General features: G+C 46.1%; 1 protein-coding gene across 4 annotated transcripts in view; it reads right to left on the bottom strand.

Moving 5' to 3' along the window:
* The window catches only part of LOC110495498 (sentrin-specific protease 7-like), a 28,195-nt gene that overhangs the window by 8,693 nt on the left and 3,393 nt on the right, over nucleotides 1-16,109 (bottom strand). For 2 of the 4 annotated variants that reach the window (XM_036951882.1, XM_036951881.1), the window contains exons 4-12: nucleotides 14,667-14,897; nucleotides 14,175-14,275; nucleotides 11,366-11,553; nucleotides 10,237-10,753; nucleotides 6,141-6,262; nucleotides 5,109-5,255; nucleotides 3,778-3,811; nucleotides 2,070-2,294; nucleotides 524-762 (exon numbers count right to left, since the gene is read on the bottom strand). In XM_036951882.1, the coding sequence (XP_036807777.1) occupies nucleotides 524-762; nucleotides 2,070-2,294; nucleotides 3,778-3,811; nucleotides 5,109-5,255; nucleotides 6,141-6,262; nucleotides 10,237-10,753; nucleotides 11,366-11,553; nucleotides 14,175-14,275; nucleotides 14,667-14,897 (1,804 nt within the window). The remainder of the gene's footprint in view (nucleotides 1-523; nucleotides 763-2,069; nucleotides 2,295-3,777; nucleotides 3,812-5,108; nucleotides 5,256-6,140; nucleotides 6,263-10,236; nucleotides 10,754-11,365; nucleotides 11,554-14,174; nucleotides 14,276-14,666; nucleotides 14,898-16,109) is intronic. The other 2 variants (XM_036951883.1, XM_021570794.2) reach the window with 2 other exon arrangements.

Here is a 16,109-nt window from a genome sequence, read left to right as displayed (position 1 = left end):
AATTTTTTTTCGCCGTTGTCGTGACCGCTATTTCCGGTGGATTTCTGAACATAACGTGACAAACAAACTGAGGAATTTTGGGTATAAAAATAATCTTTATGGAACAAAAGGAACATTTGCTGTCTAACTGGGAGTCTCGTCAGTGAAAACATCCGAAGATCATCAAAAGGTAAACGGTTAATTTGATTGCTTTTCAGATTTTCGTGACCAAGCTTCCTGCTGCTAGCTGGACATAATGCTATGCTAGGCTATCGATAAACTTACACAAACGCTTGTCTTGCTTTGGCTGTAAAGCATAATTTCAAAATCTGAGATGACAGGGTGATTAACAAAAGGCTAATCTGTGTTTCACTATATTTCACTTGTGATTTCATGAATATTTTCTAGTAATATTTTTTGACCGTTGCGCTATGCTAATTAGTGTAGTTCCACGAGGTCACAATCGCACAAATGCAACCAGTTATTTTTCGTATTTGCATTTAATTTCTTTCACAGTTCTGAGCTCCTGAGTGACTATACTGACCTTTGCTGTCCCCAGGCTGGGGTCTGCCAGCAGGCTCTGCCCCAGCAGGGTGAGGAGGTGGGCGTCCTGGGGACAGCTGTGTATCAGTGCCAGGCCGTCTGCCCAGGACAGGGGACTCTTCAGGTCGTAGGAGCGGCCCTGACGGAAGGCCTCTACATCCAGCATGGAGGCTAGCAGAGCAGCCTGCAGATCACCTAGCTGTTCTCTTAGGACCAGGAGGAGGAATGGACAGGCCTGACCTATATATCCACAATAGGAGAGAACACACACATTAACACACGGACAGATGCACACACTGTTCCACACGTTGGCAGGTGATGCCTTTTTCCTCTAGAAAGTGTGGTTGAGTCATGGCGGTGTGATCCGCCCACTAATACTCAGTAACTGGCCCACATTAAGGACAACGTACCACTTCTACACTTCCTTGTTTTTCTTTAGGTTTTGGTGGCAGAATCTTGAGAAGTTTGTTTTCCTGTTGACCTTCGCAGCTTGATTGAACCTTTAACCTTGAACCTTTAATTAATCCACCTCTGGATCGGATGGAACACCAGTCCCAATGAATCCACCTCTGGATCGGACGGAACACCAGTCCCAATGAATCCACCTCTGGATCGGATGGAACACCAGTCCCAATGAATCCACCTCTGGATCGGACGGAACACCAGTCCCAATGAATCCACCTCTGGATCGGATGGAACACCAGTCCCAATGAATCCACCTCTGGATCGGACGGAACACCAGTCCCAATGAATCCATCTCTGGATCGGATGGAACACCAGTCCCAATTTATCCACCTCTGGATCTGATGGAACACCAGTCCCAATTTATCCACCTCTGGATCGGACGGAACACCAGTCCCAATGAATCCACCTCTGGATCGGACGGAACACCAGTCCCAATTTATCCACCTCTGGATCGGACAGAACACCAGTCCCAATTTATCCACCTCTGGATCGGATGGAACACCAGTCCCAATGAATCCACCTCTGGATCGGACGGAACACCAGTCCCAATTTATCCACCTCTGGATCGGACGGAACACCAGTCCCAATGAATCCACCTCTGGATCGGACGGAACACCAGTCCCAATGAATCCACCTCTGGATCGGATGGAACACCAGTCCCAATGAATCCACCTCTGGATCGGATGGAACACCAGTCCCAATTTATCCACCTCTGGATCTGATGGAACACCAGTCCCAATTTATCCACCTCTGGATCGGACGGAACACCAGTCCCAATGAATCCACCTCTGGATCGGACGGAACACCAGTCCCAATTTATCCACCTCTGGATCGGACGGAACACCAGTCCCAATTTATCCCGCCTCATGCATCAAATTCTCTGCATCTGGTGAAAATATGTTGACCCACTATTCATATTACTATAGATGTATTTATCCTCCATTTAACCAGGGAAGTCACATTGAGATTGACATCTCTTTTTCAAGGCTGCTCTTTTAAAGCTAACATGGACTCTCAAGTCTCAACTAACATTGTAATGAATTTCTCTGTCTTCGTTCTCCCAGTTGGTAGAGTAGTCTTACCAGGCAGTGTAACGGGGTGGAGGGCTGAGAGCTCTGTCTGTACCAGGTTGGCCTGGGCCTCAGACACCCAGAGGAAGAGCAGGGAGGGGGCCGCTCGGCCGGGACAACCCTGGAAGAGACTCCCGTCTTGCGCTAGACCCCCGTCCCACACCGCGTACCCTCTGAGCTGGGACGCCACCAGGCTCACCGACAGTCCCCCCTCCTCCTCGGATGACACCCTGGAATCTGTTGGAGAAGGGGGAGGGTGTAATAATTCTGTTTTGATCATACTGGATATCTGATGACAGGGAAGTCTTTTTTGTTGGATTATTTCTATCATTTATTTAAAGGTCTTCTACAGTATTTTGGAGAAGGCAGAAAGACTGTCTAATACACTGACTATCGGGGGTTAAGAATCCAAGACCCTGGAGTTACTAGCACCATGCTCTCACTAACTGACCACCTCCTGCTCAACATAAGCTTAGGACACTAGTAAGATCCACAGATGTACCCGGAGTCAAGTGGGGTGAAAAGGTTGTGCAGACCAGTATGGCCTACCGTCGCCAAACGTAAATAGAACCCTAAGCTGAGCTTCTTAACCCTAACCCAGTCCAGAGAAAAACAGGTACGTGTGTAGAGGTGTGTGTGTGTTCAGGTGCAAGTGTGTGTATGGGGGCACGTGTGTGTGACCCTCACAGGGTCACAGACAGTTGACCAGGGTCGTTACATGCTCACCTACAGTAAACAACAGGGTAAGCCATGGGACAATAACAAGCGTAACCGTAATGAGATTTATATAAAGGATTAAAGACGGGTTATCTAAGGGAACGTCAGGCTGGAATTAAATCATTACACATAATTAATATTACAAACTGGGTGGGTCGAGACCTGAATGCTGATTGGCTGACAGCCGTGGTATATTTCACCATATACCACAAGGATAACAAAACGTTTATTTTTACAGCTCTAATTACATTGGAACCAGTATATAATATCAATAAGGCACCTCAGGGGGTTGTGGTATATGGCCAATATACCACGACTAAGGGCTGTATACAGGCACTCCGCGTTGCGTCGTGTTTAAGAACAGCACTTAGCCGGGGTATACAGCTGTTTTGGCCATATACCACACCCCCTCGGGCCTTATTGCTTAAATATAGAATAGGCTGATCTGATCCTTCTACATGTATATAATACCTGTAAATCGTTAACTACAGGTCTTTTGCATCGTACTGGCCAACTACCTTTCCTTGCTGGACAATGGATTTCAGCACTACACTACACTCAGAACAGAAGTGTGTTTGCCAGTCTGACTTCACCAACCTGGTTCCAGATCTGATTGTGCTCTTGCCAACTCATTTGCTTATTGTCAAGCCAAACATGTTTAGCATGACAATGAGGGCCAAGGAGTTGGCACGATGGCACAAACAGACTGCCACTCATCTGCCCGCTGCCCTCCTCATCTGAATACCTTGACCTAAGTCTCATGAGGCCGCAGTCTATGACGGCAGCAGGAAGAGGGTGGCTCAGGGAGGCTATGGAGCCCATATGATCCCCCTGGGGAAGGGAAGGACCCTGCATGTGTTGCAGTAAAGACTAAAACACACAGTGACTTCACCCTCTGAGGCTTTTTGAGAGCTTTTTATCATCTTCCCCCATCTGATCATTAGTCTAAGTCATACTCTACCACACATACACACAGCTGCAATGTCAAGCTGTCAGTGATTACCTTTCAGCGGTAGAGTGATGCCATCATCTGTTACCTACAAAAAGAGGAGGGAGATTAAATATATTAGCAGGAGGAAAATGCTGACATTTTGTCATTACGGTATGTAATAAGAGGGAGGATGAATAAAATAGCTGATTAGAGAAGAGGTAAAGGAGGAGAAGAGATTGAAGACAGGTGGAGGGATATTATAAAGCATCCTGTTGGGTTTACATATTAGGAGGGTAGACTGACCCCTGACCCTGATGCTCAGTCTTGACCAACCTTTAGAACCTTATTCCCCTAGACCCGTATTCCCCTAGCCCAGACCAGATGCACTTGTGTAGATCTGAAAGGATTGAATAGGTAGTCACATTGGACATGTTTAGCATGGTTGCTATGGAAACAATACCAATCATAACAGAATAATACATATTCTGTTTAAAAGGGTCGTCAACAAAAAAAAGACCTCGTTCAACAACAGAAGGAACATTTCCAGACATGACAAAAGCAGCTAAATAAATAAATTAGGCAATGGGGACTTCCCTGTTGTTTTGCTGACCTCACAGTGGAAAACAACAACAGTTTGACACAGTAATCTATTGACCACAAGGCAACTGCTCCGGACTCACTGACCGCGGTTTAATTCACCGCGGGACTCTGTCATTAGCACCACACTATTTCTTAATTGCTTGTTAAAGGATTTTATGGCCCTTGAATGGATTTGATGGGAGTTTGGAGAACACCTGGTGAGTTATGATCTTGAGTTGCTTATCATGTTATTGTCCCAGTAAGAGACTGGCATGTGGGTTTTTGAGACTGCCAGTGAAGGTTGTGATCCAAGCGTTCAAAGTAGAGGCACATATTTGATCTTCTATTTTATTACAGCTCTCTCCATCCGTCCCATCAGTGTAATATGTAAGCCCTATTTTGTGAGGACTGGCCCATTAAGACGTTGGACAACACATGTCCTTTATTAAAATATAAACCAGGAACAAAAACTAGTGATGGGCCAATCACATTAAGGGGGAAGCTATCTGGAAGAGAGCATGGAAAGAAAGAGAGAAAGAAAGAGAGAAAGAAAAAGAGAAAGAAAGAAAGAAAGAAAGAGAGAAAGAAAGAAAGAAAGAAAGAAAGAAAGAAAGAAGCTGGGCAAATATTGATGTGAAATCAGGACAGTGGGGAAAGAACCTGGTTGTTTCTGTCTTACATTCATAAAGGCTTCAACTGAGACACAAATTTGGAACTCACAGGTATTATGCTCAGCTAATTTTGAATGTGGAGCACAAGCACGCGCCTATGTGTACACAAAGATAGAGTGACCTACACACACACCACTAGCCAAAGTGTCTTACCACCAGGTTTCCATTGGCCTGCGCTCGGACCACCCCAGCGTGCAGTGTAGAGAAGGACAGTTCCATGATAGGAGGCAGTGGCTGTGTGCTGCCAGGTTGGTGCTCCGATACGCTCTGTGACCCTGTGACCTTCTCTCCAACCACAGCCTGCCAATCACAACACAGAGGCACCGGCACACATGGAAATAATTCACAATATTGCACAAAACACCTCATATTTACCTCAACTGCTTAAACAGATTTCTTCCCAGGCATGAAGCAAAGGCTTTCCTAGAAGCAAATGCTTTAAATCGACCACGATTTCCTAGAATGTTTTCAATTGGTGATGTCTTGTCTTTTAGGTGCAACAAGTTACAGTGGGTGGAGTTTAAGGTGGAGGCCTTTCAGCTAGGTCCCTCCAGCTACAGTAAAAGAAGAGACACTGCACTGAGCAACACAGAAATCCTAGAACAGTGATGGGAAGCTCTATTCGAGATGCTCAACAACAGGGGTTACATCTGTTCCTCTACAGCGTCCCGAAACACAATAACAAACATGTTGGATCTTAACCAGAGTTACCTGCTTCTTCTAAAACATCCACTGGGGAGCCTTTCTACTACTAATTATCTCACAGCACCAGACTGGTTTCTTTTATTACTTACACATTCCCAATCCCCACTGTCTGCTAGCTAGCTAAACCTCTACATGTGTTACAGACAGGCAGTTAGCTGACAAGAGCTGGCAAACCTCACCTCAGTCGTGATACAGGCTACAATGTTGTCTTCTCCAAGTCTGACCTCTCAATCCAAGTCTGAAATAGCTGGCTTCTCTGAGTACTGCATATAAAAATGTCCGTCTTGATTTGTTTGCTTGATTTGATGCTCTCTGACTGTCAAAAGGCTCTAATATTATTTGAAACCAGACAATACGTTATTTATCCAGGCAACCATGGAATTAGAACCATATCATTAGAATTCTACTCACTTAAAGGGAATAGGCCTCCTACATGTGATGATGTACCATGATCATTAGAGACACATGCCGCCCCCCTACCTGTTTGGGTACATGTTCCTCTGGGGTGGGTTGGCCTTGCCTGGGGCTCTGTTGTGGGGTCTTCAGCCTGGGGCACTCTTCTTCATCATCCATGTCCTCCTCATCCTCACTGGAAAGCACAACTGACACACACAGACACTCGACTTAGTATGGTGATTATACACTGTCGTTAAACAAACAAGGGGAACTGATAATATTACAGGCCAGTGGTCTGTTGCAGCAGCTGGGTGTAAAAACACTGGGCTTAAATGATAAGCGGAAGATAGTTACACCCAGAATATACTAGCCTTCCTTTCAAAATGAGGGAAGAGAGAGGAGAGAGAGACAGAGAGAGACACCAGTCTGTAGGTGAGGGGATTGTACTGTATATAGTAAGGTGCCTACACACACTGAGGTCGGTCCATGCCAAGGCTGGGGTTGGTGGGCCCAGGGTAATAGGCTTGCCAGGGAGTCATCTGGAGTGTGACGCTCAGCGCTGAGCTAGCCAGAACTGGAGCAACTTGTCCTGCTGTACCACCCATAACTGTTGTATATCTATGGTGCCACCTACTGGGACTGGCACCTTGAAGTGACACTGACACCGTTAGTTAGTGTGTCAATGGGGTGGCTTCACGAAGGAGCTGCTGGCACACTGACTGTCACTGAAGTTGAGAGCAGAAGCCCCTTCCGTGCTCTACCACCGACTGAGACTGTCACTTTCAAGTCAGTGTGTTAATGAGTGTGTCAGTTGCTGGCACACTAACAGTCAGTGAAGGACTTAAGAGGATTGGAGTGGTATCTATTTGTACTCAAGATGACTACTTTGATGAATGATTAGCTAACACATTGCAATGGGCCATTATCACAATTTTTAAAGCCCCCAAGCAGTCTTTGTAATTTTATTTGTAAATCACTGTATGTCTAATAAATCACTGTCTGTTTATTTAATGAAAATAACTCCAACATATATTATTTTTAACATTTACACTGAGTATACCAAACATCAGGAACTGAGTGCATTTCCCTGAGCCTCCTTTTGCCCTTGAAACACTCTCTGATCATGTGGGCGTTAAGAAACAAATGTGAAGATATTTACATAGACATCCCTGATTGGCTGATAGGAGGGTCTAGAGCCCATCCCCTTTCCCAGATGAACAGTCATTGGTCTATTATAATCAGATCACATTGTGATGTCATGCTGTGGGCCAAAAGTTCCATCCCATCAGAACAAGCTGAAATTCAAAGCATTGTTTTCTAACATCTCTTACACAAAAAGGGCATTATCATAATTTCAGTGATAGTGTGAAAATAGCATCATTTAAAAAAAAGAATAATCACATTTTTAACTGCACCTCCTCTTTTAATATATCACATTGATTATGATGAAGTACGCAATATTAGCCTACATCATGTTGTTCACCAATACCTTTGACATAAATACAGATTAGCCTACATTGTACAGGTCCTGACATAGGATCACGGACCTATCTGGAGATGGTTGTTAGCTGCTCACACAAAGTCCATGGATTCATTTAAAGGGGGACTAGAAGCTCCTGGTAGCAGCGGAAGGACCCAGAGTCGGAGGGGGAAGTGGAGGGGGGAAGGGGATTGGGTCAGTGTGGGTCAAGTGCCAGTAGACAGACACAGGACTAATGGGCTTTATAGAGAGCTTTGGCTATAATCTGGGTGACTACTTGTCTCCCCATCCCTCCTCCCCATAACCCTGGTGTTGCAATGCCATGCTCTACCAACTGATCCACACGGGACCTACATATTCCTCTCCCTCCCCTCCTGTCTCATCCCTCTTCTCTCCTCCTCCTCCCACTTCCTGCTGTTTCCCTATCCCTGCCCCCTCTCTCTCCCTGCCTGCTCTCTCTCTCTCTCTCTCTCTCTCCCTGCCCGCCTCCTCTCTCTCTCTCTCCCTGCCTGCCTCCTCTCTCTCTCTCTCCCTGCCTGCCTCCTCTCTCTCTCTCCCTGCCTGCCTCCTCTCTCTCTCTCTCTCTCTCTCTCTCTCTCTCCCTGCCTCCTCTCTCTCTCTCTCTCTCTCTCCCTGCCTCCTCCTCTCTCTCTCTCCCTGCCTCCTCTCTCTCTCTCTCTCTCTCTCTCTCTCCCTGCCTGCCTGCCTCTCTCGCTCCCTGCCTGCCTGCCTCCTCTCTCTCTCTCTCTCTCTCTCTCCCTGCCTGCCTCCTCTCTCTCCTCCACCATGCATGGTACATTAACACAGAAGGACAAAGGGGACTGAGAATAACCAAGCCTGCTATGGTCTTTTCCTTGTCAGCACTTTGAGTGCACGTGAAGACACACACACGTCTTCAAACACACACACACACACATATTCAAACACACACACACCTCAAAAAAAGTGAGCCACCCCTCTGCGGTGGAGCCAGGCATTAATCTCTCAGCACCGCTGACAGCTGATGGTTTCCCAGGCCCGCCTCTGGCTACACATCTCTGACCACAAAGAGCTTGTAAAGCTGTAACTAGGACCCATTAGGAGAAGAGAGAACAAATGCAGACCAGATGAGGATCCTCATCGGATGTTGTGTCCTCATCATTCCCCTGGTAATGCCCCAGCCCCATGTTGACAAAAATATATCTTAATGGCAAATATTGTCTGTACCGAAAATTACAAACCCAAGCTGGAGTTTCCTCTCTCTTCCAACCGCTTCTTGGCTCCCCAGCTCGTCATCATTATGAAGGCTCCTGTACTCGTTACTACCTAATCACTGTGGATTTGAAGGGCCAAGACTCCACTAGAGAGAGGAAGCCCATGGGTCTCTGCTAGAATAGGTCCTTGCTAAGGACGCAGCTCACCACAGATCCAATCAGTGGCTATGGGCGTGGCTTAGCTGCATAGAAGTTAAGGTTAGTGTTGATTATAGGGGTGGAGCTTAGGTCCTTCTAGAGGATCCATTCTAATGCCACGGTGGTGGTGCACCATGCCAACAGAGGGAGTTTCCCTGTAAAATTGCTTCCAGTGTGTCAGAATGTGCTCTGGGTCGTTAGTAAATTCAGAGTGTTTCAATCTCGGGAGCGTATAGAGTGCACGCTGGACGCTCTGGCCGAGGAGAAAGGTTGATCCGAGCGTTCTGTAGCTGGCTAGCTACTTCCAGAGATAAATGAGAGAACACCTCACTCTGACCATTTTACTCGCTCCAGCAGAGCTGGTTAGGCTGTTTTCATGTTATCTAGAGCGTTGGTGACTAACTGTGATTCTGGCAACAATTGAATTATGTTTTTTTGCCAACGTTTACTGACACCGGTAATATTCAACAGGTGTTGCACATTTGTAAATTCATCCGTTTTTAATCTGCTCTAGCCAGAGTGAATTTACGAACGCACCCTTAGTCTCCCTCGCCTCCAGTCTGGTTTGCATAGCCACAAAGTCAGATTCCACAGCCACATTCTGCCTTGCAAATGACCTCATTACTTTCTTAAAGAGACACCACACACTTTGATAAAAGATATCGCTTCTTCTTCTGCAAATGTTGATCAGTACAATAAAATAATATGTTCTAACAGTTGCCAATAAAATAAGTCCTAAATGGAAAGGATTTGCTTATCATCTGTAGCCCCATAATATCAGCTACAACAAGCTCAATGCACACAATCCTGTTGAATATTATGCATTCACCTGTATTGTGAATAGACCTAGGCTACATCTTGATTCACCCGGTTTATCAATGCAGATTTACCATTCAAATAAATTACCATTATGTTGTTTGGTACTTAGATTAGTAAAAACTAAGTCCAACTGATTGCATAACAGTAGCTGAGTTTATCTGTCTGGATCAAGTGCCATTCTGGGAATTTGTCTAATACGCCTTCTTTCTGTTGTTGTCGTGATACTAGCCAGTCTGTTATGTAATGGCCCTGAACCCCACTAAGACATACAGCTGAAACCACTTCCTCGCCTGTTCATCCCTTGGTGTCGGATGATATTCTATACTGACGCCACTGGGTGAGGAGGGCATTTTGCTTCGTTTATAATGTTGGTTCAGCGTAACAACACTCATATTACAGAGTAGTATGTGACGTCATACCGCCAGTCTATGCGTGATGTGGTATGTTCTGATCAATATGCTATGAAGGGTTCAACAGTGGGTCAACTTACTAGGTTCTGTGGAAGTGGGCTTGGGCCTCCTCAGCCTGAGATGGAGGGAGAGACACTTGGTTGGAGGCCTCCTCTCTCTCTCTGTGAGGTTAGCCCGTAGGGGAGGCCTGCTCTCTCTGTCTGTGAGGTTAGCCCGGAGGGGAGGCCTGCTCTCTCTGTCTGTGAGGTTAGCCCGGAGGGGAGGCCTGCTCTCTCTGTCTGTGAGGTTAGCCCGGAGGGGAGGTCTGCTCTCTCTGTCTGTGAGGTTAGCCCGTAGGGGAGGCCTGCTAAAGGAAAACCGTTTCTCCTGTGTGGCCTGGGTCACTGAAGCCACAGCGGAGAGGGGGTGTCTCGGGGACCCTGTGGATGCACCTCTGGCCCCTGACATCAAGGGGCGGTCGGGAGGGTCGTCACTATCTGGGCTCTGGCTTCGGTGGCCTGCTGGGACAGGGACACTTCCCCTGGGGCCCGTCCCTGGTGAACCACTAGTCCTCTTGATCTGTTTCTGCAGTGATCCTGAACTTCCCTTCCCCTCCTTCTGAAAGCACACCAGGTAGGACTATTAGTCACAGGGGTTAACCTAACAGAAATTCCCCTAGAAATGATTACAATCAACTAGAAAAAGAAATCATAAATGAAAACATATGAGCCTGCAAATGCACCTACACTAACCAGTTAGTTCTCATATAGTTCACTACAGTTTGTTTTCAACTGCCACACTTTACAAGACTCTATACTATAGACTCTATACTATTCTATAGACCAAGCCACTCTGGGCTGTTATCCTGTTGCAAGATATGGAGCTACCAGCTCAGCTGAATCAGGACTATCTGTATAGGGTGGAAGTTAAGCAACTTGGCTGTTCACTGTTGTCATTTCACTGTGAGGAATAGACCTAGCAACACTGAGTTAGCCAACACTAACAATGCTTGAAAAAGCTAGCCAACGCTCAACCTAGCTAGCTAACAAGTATGGTTACGACCAATAACTATGTACCAGACTAGTAAGTATAAGCAATTGTTTCCCACTAGACATATATTTATGTGAGTCCTGAGGCCAGTCAACTGTATGTGTCCCAAATGGCATCCTATTAACTATAGTGCACTATCTAGGGAAGAGGGTCCCACTTGAGACACAGCTATAGTCCTACCTCTGTGTTTTGTGGAGGAGATCCATTCATCCCAGAGTCATGTCTCCTCCATGTTGAGTCTCCTGGGGAGACAGAGAGCCTGTCGTCCGTCTTTGAGGAACTGTCCACCTCTCTTTCTGGAGATGGTTCTGATGCAGAATCCTGCTCCGACTGCACTGGGCTGCATCTCACAGACATTTGGGAATCTCCTGAGGAAGATGTAAAACAGACAATGAATACTAAAATATATGCCGTTTAGCAGACACTTTTATCCAAAGTGACTTTGATAAACGTTTTCGTATGGGTGGCCTCAGTGGGAACCGAAACAACGAAACACAACAGTTCCATTTTGACCCTTGTTGAAGAGACAGTAGCCTGCTTGCCTACATGTATGACATGACAGCGATAGCCACAGGAGTTGGCTAAAGCACACAGCTAAATGTTGTGTCTCCTGAACGAGAAAGAGTTAAAAGAAAAGCAGTCTGAAGGAAAGAGATTGTTTACTGCAGGCATTTTTAACAAGGCCATAAAGTTAAGCATTTGTTTATCCAACCAGGAAAATGGTCAGGCTTGCCAACACAATATAGAAGAAGAGGGAAATGCAGGGGGAGGTTTGGTTAAACACAGCAACACCTGCTAAATGTTAACCCCACTACTCATGCTTCAAGAGGGCCACCATTGTTCCTGTTCCCAATAAAGCTAAGGTAACTGAGCTACACGGCTATCACTCACTACCGTCATCATGAAGTGCTGTGAGAGACTAGTGAAGGATCAGATCACCTCCACCCTACCTGACACCCTAGACCCACTCCAATTTGCTTACCGCCTCAACAGGTCCACAGACGACGCAATCACACTGCCCACTGCCCTAACCCATCTGGACAAGAGGAATACCTATGTAAGAATGCTGTTCATCGAATACAGCTCAGCATTTAACACCATAGTAACTGGGTCTCGACCCCGCCCTGTGTAACTGCATCCTGGACTTTCTGACGGGCCACCCCCAGGTGGTGAGGGTAGGAAACAACATTGCCACCCCGCTGATCCTCAACACTGGGGCCCCACAAGGGTGCGTTCACAGCCCTCTCCTGTACTCCCTGTTCACCCATGACTGGGTGGCCAAACACTACAGTGGTAGGCTTGATTACCAACAACGACGAGACGGCCTACAGGGAGGAGGTGAGGGCCCTCGGAGTGTGGTGTCAGGAAAATAACCTCACACTCAACGTCAACAAAACAAAGGAGATGATTGTGGACTTCAGTAAACAGCAGAGGGAGCAGCCCCCTATCCACATCAACAGGACAGTAGTGGAGAAGGTGGAAAGTTTTAAGTTCCTTGGCGTACAAATAAATTTGGCTTGTCACAAACTTCTACAGATGCATAATCGAGACCATCACCGCCTGGTACGGCAACTGCTCCGCCCACAACCGTAAAGCTCTCCAGAGGGTAGTGAGGTCTGCACGACGCCTACACCATCCGATGTCACAGGAAGGCCAAAATGATCATTAAAGACAACAACCACCCGAGCCACTGCCTGTTCACTCCGATATCATCCAGAAGGCGAGGTCAGTGCAGGTGCATCAAAGTTGGGACCGAGAGACTGAAAAACAGCTTCTATCTCAAGGCCATCAGACTGTTAAACAGCCATCACTAACATTGAGTGATCCCAGCTTTGATGCACCTGTACTGACCTCGCCTTCTGGATGATAGCGGGGTGAACAGGCAGTGGCTTGGGTGGTTGATGTCCTTGATGATCTTTATGGCCTTCCTGTAACATCGGGTGGTGTAGGTGTCCTGGAGGGCAGGTAGTTTGCACCCGGTGATGCGTTGTGCAGACCTCACTACCCTCTGGAGAGCCTTACGGTTGTGGGCGGAGCAGTTGCCGTACCAGGCGGTGATACAGCCCGCCAGGATGCTCTCGATTGTGCATCTGTAGAAGTTTGTGAGTGCTTTTGGTGACAAACCGAATTTCTTCAGCCTCCTGAGGTTGAAGAGGCGCTGCTGCGCCTTCTTCACGATGCTGTCTGTGTGAGTGGACCAATTCAGTTTGTCTGTGATGTGTATGCCGAGGAACTTAAAACTTGCTACCCTCTCCACTACTGTTCCATCGATGTGGATAGGGGGGTGTTCCCTCTGCTGTTTCCTGAAGTCCACAATCATCTCCTTAGTTTTGTTGACGTTGAGTGTGAGGTTATTTTCCTGACACCACACTCCGAGGGCCCTCACCTCCTCCCTGTAGGCCGTCTCGTCGTTGTCACCCTACATTTCTCATCTCATATGTATATACTGTACTCTATACCATCTCCTTCATCTTGCCTATGTCCTATTCTTATTAATTCCTTTACACTTGCGTGTATAAGGTAGTTGTTGTGAAATTGTTAGATTACTTGTTAGATACTACTGCACTGTCGGCACTAGAAGCACAATCATTTCGCTACACTCGCATTAACACCGGCTAACCATGTGTATGTGACCAATAAAATTTGATTTGAAACTGCAACAAAACACTTAACGAGTTAAACTCCTGATTACACAAGTATGTTTGACCCTTAATTGGTTAAGACAATGTAGATATAAGCGCCCTCCAACTGCTGTGGATCTACAGCCTAGACTGAGCACCGAGATTTAAGACAAATGTTTTTAGACAAATAATACATTTTCACAAAAATAGCGTAGCATCCACAAGTGTAGATTTTCTTCATCAGGCCTCCCTAAGCTGAGCACATTGTCTCGGGATTGTTTTGGACTGTGTGAGAAAGATTGAACGGTAAGCTAGGATTCCACCCCAATGAACTCTCTCTCTCTGTGTGGTGTGTGTGTGACACTGACCACTGAACTCTGCACGGCGCGTCTTGAGCAGTGGCGACACACACCCAGTCTCTTGATTCTTGTCCCGACACAGTGTGTCTGATGCCCTCTTAGGGCGCCATCTAGTGGAGGACAACGGTACAATCAGTTCAAATGATTCCAAGCATAGATTTCTATGGTTGGTGTCACTTCTAGTTCTGACAGAGTGACAGATACCAGAACAAGTGTGAACCGAACAAGCAGAATCAGAAGTCAATTCACATTTAAAAAATCAACTACGTTCTAATTCCTAGACGTAAAGTTATCCGTTTTTCAGTTATCAATCTATTACATTGTAATTTTATTTTACATTTATCCATATCGACTTACAGGAGCAATTAGGGTTAAGTGCCTTGCTCAAGGGCACATTGGCAGATTTTTCACGTAGTCAGCTCTAGGATTCAAAACAGCAACCTTTCGGATACTGGCCCAACGCTCTTAACCGCTAGGCTACATGCCGCCCTGATGTCATACCCATTTTTGAAGCAGGGAGGAGAGGCTGCTGGGAGTCTTTGTTCAGCTTTGTGTGTTGATGATGATGTCACAGGGCTTGATTGGATGTGAGGTGTTCTGGACGGTGGATGATGTTCTGGGGTCTGAGCTGGTCTCTGGAAGCCTGTTGACTGGCTGGAGGTCCATTTGTCCGATTGGCCAGGTCCAAGACGCGCTTCACAGACATCCCTCAGAAGTAGCCGGTTAGGAGTGCTGCAAACAAGCAAACAATGACCAAAGTCTCAGCAAAGTCTATCTAAAATCTCAGGAACTACATCAATAACATATACAGTTGAAGTCAGAAGTTTACATACACTTAGGTTGGAGTCATTAAAACTCATTTTTCAACCACTCCACACATTTCTTGTTAACAAACGTTAACAAACGTTATAGTTTTGGCAAGTCGGTAAGAACATCTAATTTGTCCATGACACAAGTAATTTTTCCAACAATTGTTTACACACAGATTATTTAATTTATAATTCACTGTATCACAATTCCAGTGGGTCAGAAGTTTACATACACTAAGTTGACTGCCTTTAAACAGCTTGGAAAATTCCTGACTTTAGAAGCTTCTAATAGGTGAATTGACATCATTTGAGTCAATTGGAGGTGTACTTGTGGATGTATTTCAAGGCCTACCTTCAAACTCAGTGCCTCTTTGCTTGACATCATGGGAAAAATAAATAAATCAGCCAAGACCTCAGAAAAAAAAGTGTAGACCTCCACAAGTCTGGTTCATCCTTGGGTGCAATTGTACAAACAATAGTACGAGCACCATGGGACCACGCAGCCGTCATACTGCTCAGGAAGGAGACGCATTCTGTCTCCTAGAGATGAGCGTACTTTGGTGCGAAACGTGCAAATCAATCCCAGAACAACAGCAAAGGACAGCAAAGGACCTTGCTGGAGGAAGCAGGTACAAAACTATCTATATCCACAGTAAAACAAGTCCTATATCGACATAACCCGAAAGGCCACTTAGCAAGGAAGAGGCCACTGCTCCAAAACCGCCATAACAAAGCCAGACTACGGTTTGCAACTGCACATAGGGACAAAGATTGTACTTTTTGGAGAAATGTCCTCTGGTCTGATGAAACAAAAATAGAACCGTTTGGCCATAATGACCATTCATTATGTTAGGAGGAAAAAGGGGGAGGCTTGCAAGCTGAAGAACACCATCCCAAACGTGAAGCACGGGGGTGGCAGCATAATTTTGTGGGGGTGCTTTGCTGCACGAGGGACTGGTGCACTTCACAAAATAGGTGGCATCATGATGCCAGAAAATTATGTGGCTATATTGAAGCAACATCTCAAGACAGGAAGTTAAAGCTTGGTCGCAAATGGGTCTTCCAAATGGACAATGACCCCAAGCATTCTTTCAAAGTTGTGGCAAAATGCCTTAAGGACAACAAAGTCAAGGTA

This window comes from Oncorhynchus mykiss, chromosome 18 (assembly GCF_013265735.2).
Source record: "Oncorhynchus mykiss isolate Arlee chromosome 18, USDA_OmykA_1.1, whole genome shotgun sequence".
NCBI classification, from domain to species: Eukaryota; Metazoa; Chordata; class Actinopteri; order Salmoniformes; family Salmonidae; genus Oncorhynchus; species Oncorhynchus mykiss.
This window is presented reverse-complemented; position numbering and strand designations above follow the sequence as displayed.